A 3450-nucleotide genomic window follows, 5' to 3' on the forward strand; every position below is an offset into this window, starting at 1 on the left:
AAGTCAGAGCCTATGACGCTGATATAGGATATAACGGCTGGTTACTCTTTTCACTGCAGCAAGTCACTGACCACAGTCTCTTTGGTTTGGACCGCTATACAGGACAGATCAGAACACTTCGCTCCTTCACAGAGACAGACGAGGCTGAGCACAAACTGATCATACTGGTCAAAGACAATGGGAACGTGTCGCTCTCAGCAACAGCTACTGTGGTGGTCAAACTTGTGGAGCCCAAAGAGGCTTTTGCAGCTTCTGACGTTAAAAGTTCAGCCAAAGATGAGGAGGGGACCGATGTGACTTTTTATCTGATGATAACTTTGGGCTCAGTTTCTGTACTTTTTCTCATCAGTATCATCGTGCTGATTGCAATGCAGTGCTCCAAAACCACAGACTATACTTCTAAATATCTGCAAGAGACTAATTATGACGGGACACTGTGCCACAGCATCCAGTACAGATCTGGAGAGAAACGGTACATGTTAGTTGGACCCAGAATGAGCATAGGATCTACTATAGTCCCGGGCAGCCACGCGAATACACTAGTGCTCCCTGACAGGAGGAGGGGATCTGGAGAGGTAAGCCACATGTATGAGTTTTATTGTTAATGCATCTCTTTTAAATAATAACTTATTTTGGCTTAATTCTACTACCTTTAACCTTAATAAGGTGAGTCATTTTTTAAACAAAATATTTGCCTTTTGGGAAATAGCTGAAATGTTGTCATGTAGTTTTGGTTAAAGTTTTAGCAACGTTTTTTTTCCTGTCTTGAACGTTTAAAATATGTGCTGGACATTTAGTTCAGCGCTGTTATTAGCACAACATACCGTTGTCCATGAAACTCAAGTCTAATCTAGGTGATTGTAGTCACGCTGTGGTGATTTTCAAGTCGTGTTTTCTTTTATTTAGGCTAGAAGAGTGAGTTATTTTTCTTATTCTAGCAACACTTGAAAGTGTATTGAACTGAGGTTTTCGCGCTGTCCATGGTGCTGAACATTTACCTTAAATATCTCAGGTTCTGTCATTGTCCCGGTCAGCAATGCAAATTCTTCAGTGGCCAGCGACACTCCACAGGCTTATGGGTATATAAGCTATTGCAAACTGGTTGTTTCATTTGCTGCTGGCTGCCTAACGATATTTTCGCCTTATCATATGGAGAGCCGCTTGAGCATTCAAAATGTATTTGAGTGTGGTGCTTTTCGTAAGACTAAACTTGGTATTGGAGCGGCTTCTGTTCATTATGTTTTATATTCTCTTTCTCCTTTATACTAAATGAAAACATGGAGAGGTCCACTGGGTGTCAGTGTTACAGCAGGGGATAGCTAAAGGTTTCCTCAAAAGAGACTCTGCCCCTCTTGAAATGTGTGTTTCAGTTCGACCACAAAGCACACAGTCGTTTGGGATTTTGGATCTTTACCTTTCCTACACAACCGTGTTTTTTTTATTAAAAAAGATAATAATCTTAGGACAAATGTAGGTGTTTTACGTGGAAGATTTTTGTGGATGCAATTTCAAGTGATTGTTTCAAAGAAGACAAAGGACAAAGGAGCAGAATGATGTCTTGGTCGCGTCCCCTGCTTTTCTCTTTGCTGTTTTACTTTACTGAGCTGATTTTAGCTCAAATAAAATACTCTACTCCAGAGGAAGTTAAATTGGGAGCTGTCATCGGAAATGTTGCAAAGGATTTGGGCCTTGATGTCAGTACCTTGATAAACAGGCGTTTCCGCATTGTGTCCGGAGCTCAGGACTCGCTGTTTGAGGTAAATCCGAACAATGGGGTTTTGTATGTTAATAAGAATCTCGACCGAGAACAGATGTGCGACAGAAATGTCGCTTGTTTAATAGATGTTAAAGTTGTTGTAGAAAATCCACTTGAAATACATTATGTTGCCGTGGAAATAACGGATGCTAACGACCATGCACCGACGTTTGCCGAGAAAGAAAAGGTTCTAGAAATAGCAGAAAATACCTCACCAGGAGCACGGTTTCAACTACCAGGCGCCCGTGATCCCGATGTTGGAATAAATTCCGTCCAGCGCTATAAACTTAGTCAAAACGATCATTTTCATCTTGAAATCCGAGATAGGGGAGAGGATAAAATCCCTTTCTTGGTGTTGCAGAGGTCCGTGGACAGAGAGCAGAAAACAAACCATAGCTTGATTTTAACAGCTATAGATGGAGGGACACCGCTAAAATCAGCAAATCTTAATCTTACCATAAATGTTCTCGATATCAATGATAACAGACCCACTTTTTCGAAGGAGGTGTATTCTGTGATTTTACAAGAAAATGTTGCTTTAGAAACGGTCGTAATAAAAGTACAAGCAACAGATCTTGACGAGGGAACTAACGGGGATGTGGAGTATGCCTTTGGGGGCGACATTAATTCTAAGGTGTTGGAGCTATTTAGTTTGGACACAAATACAGGCGAAATTCGAGTTAACGGGCAGATAGACTATGAGACTGCTGACGTTTTCAAATTAGACGTCCAAGCCTCTGACAGAGGTCAGCCTCCGATGACAACAGACTGCAGAGTTATAATAAAGATCAAAGATGTGAATGACAATGAACCAGAAATAGAAGTGACATCAATATCTAACATGGTCCCAGAGGATTCAAAACACGGGACCGTGATATCTCTTATTAGTATTACAGATTTGGATTCTGGTCTAAATGGGAAAGTCATATGCAGTCTGACGGGAAATGTACCATTTGAATTAAAACCGTCGTTTAAAGAAAACATGTATTCATTAGTAACAAAAGAAACACTGGACAGGGAAACTGTGTCACATTATGATATTTTAATAACAGCTACGGACTATGGTGAGCCTCAACTTTCCACATTAAAAACTTTGAGTATTCAGGTGTCAGACGTGAATGACAACATTCCAGAGTTCTCACACAGTCCCCTGGAATTATATTTAACTGAAAACAATGCTCCTGGCGCATCAATATTTTCTGTAAGTGCATTTGATAAAGACTTATACGACAATGCTGTAGTGTCCTATCGTATAATTAGAGGGGGAGGCGGTCATAACGACATGGCATCTTTTATAAATATAAACTCTGAAAACGGAGACATTTTGGCGCTAAAAAGTTTCGACTTTGAAACTCTGAAAACGTTCCAGTTCCAAGTTGTTGCCTCAGATTCTGGAACTCCGTCACTGAGCAGCAACGTCACAGTGAACGTGTTCATTCTGGATCAGAACGACAACGCTCCAGTCATCCTGTATCCAGTCAGCTCTAACGGTTCTGCTGAAGGTGTGGAGGAGATTCCCCGCAATGTGAACGCAGGACACTTGGTGACTAAAGTCAGAGCCTATGACGCTGATATAGGATATAACGGCTGGTTACTCTTTTCACTGCAGCAAGTCACTGACCACAGTCTCTTTGGTTTGGACCGCTATACAGGACAGATCAGAACACTTCGCTCCTTCACAGAGACAGACGAGG

At 41.4% G+C, this 3450-nt stretch overlaps 2 protein-coding genes across 2 annotated transcripts in view; both read left to right on the plus strand.

The window, feature by feature from the left end:
• The window catches only part of LOC123957491 (protocadherin alpha-8-like), a 2757-nt gene extending 2111 nt beyond the window's left edge, over positions 1–646 (plus strand). The window contains exon 2 of the mRNA XM_046030324.1: positions 144–646. Coding sequence (XP_045886280.1) covers positions 144–605 — 462 coding nt within the window. The 3' untranslated portion in view covers positions 606–646. The remainder of the gene's footprint in view (positions 1–143) is intronic.
• A 128-nt stretch (positions 647–774) lies between these two features.
• On the plus strand, positions 775–3449 carry LOC123958199 (protocadherin alpha-8-like; the record flags this gene model as incomplete). Its single annotated transcript, XM_046031456.1, has 1 exon — positions 775–3449. A coding segment is annotated over exon 1 (1899 nt), but the record flags the coding sequence as incomplete, so codon positions are not given.
• Between the last annotated feature and the right edge of the window lies 1 nt (position 3450).

The sequence above is a fragment of the Micropterus dolomieu genome, linkage group LG19, assembly GCF_021292245.1.
Source record: "Micropterus dolomieu isolate WLL.071019.BEF.003 ecotype Adirondacks linkage group LG19, ASM2129224v1, whole genome shotgun sequence".
NCBI classification, from domain to species: Eukaryota; Metazoa; Chordata; class Actinopteri; order Centrarchiformes; family Centrarchidae; genus Micropterus; species Micropterus dolomieu.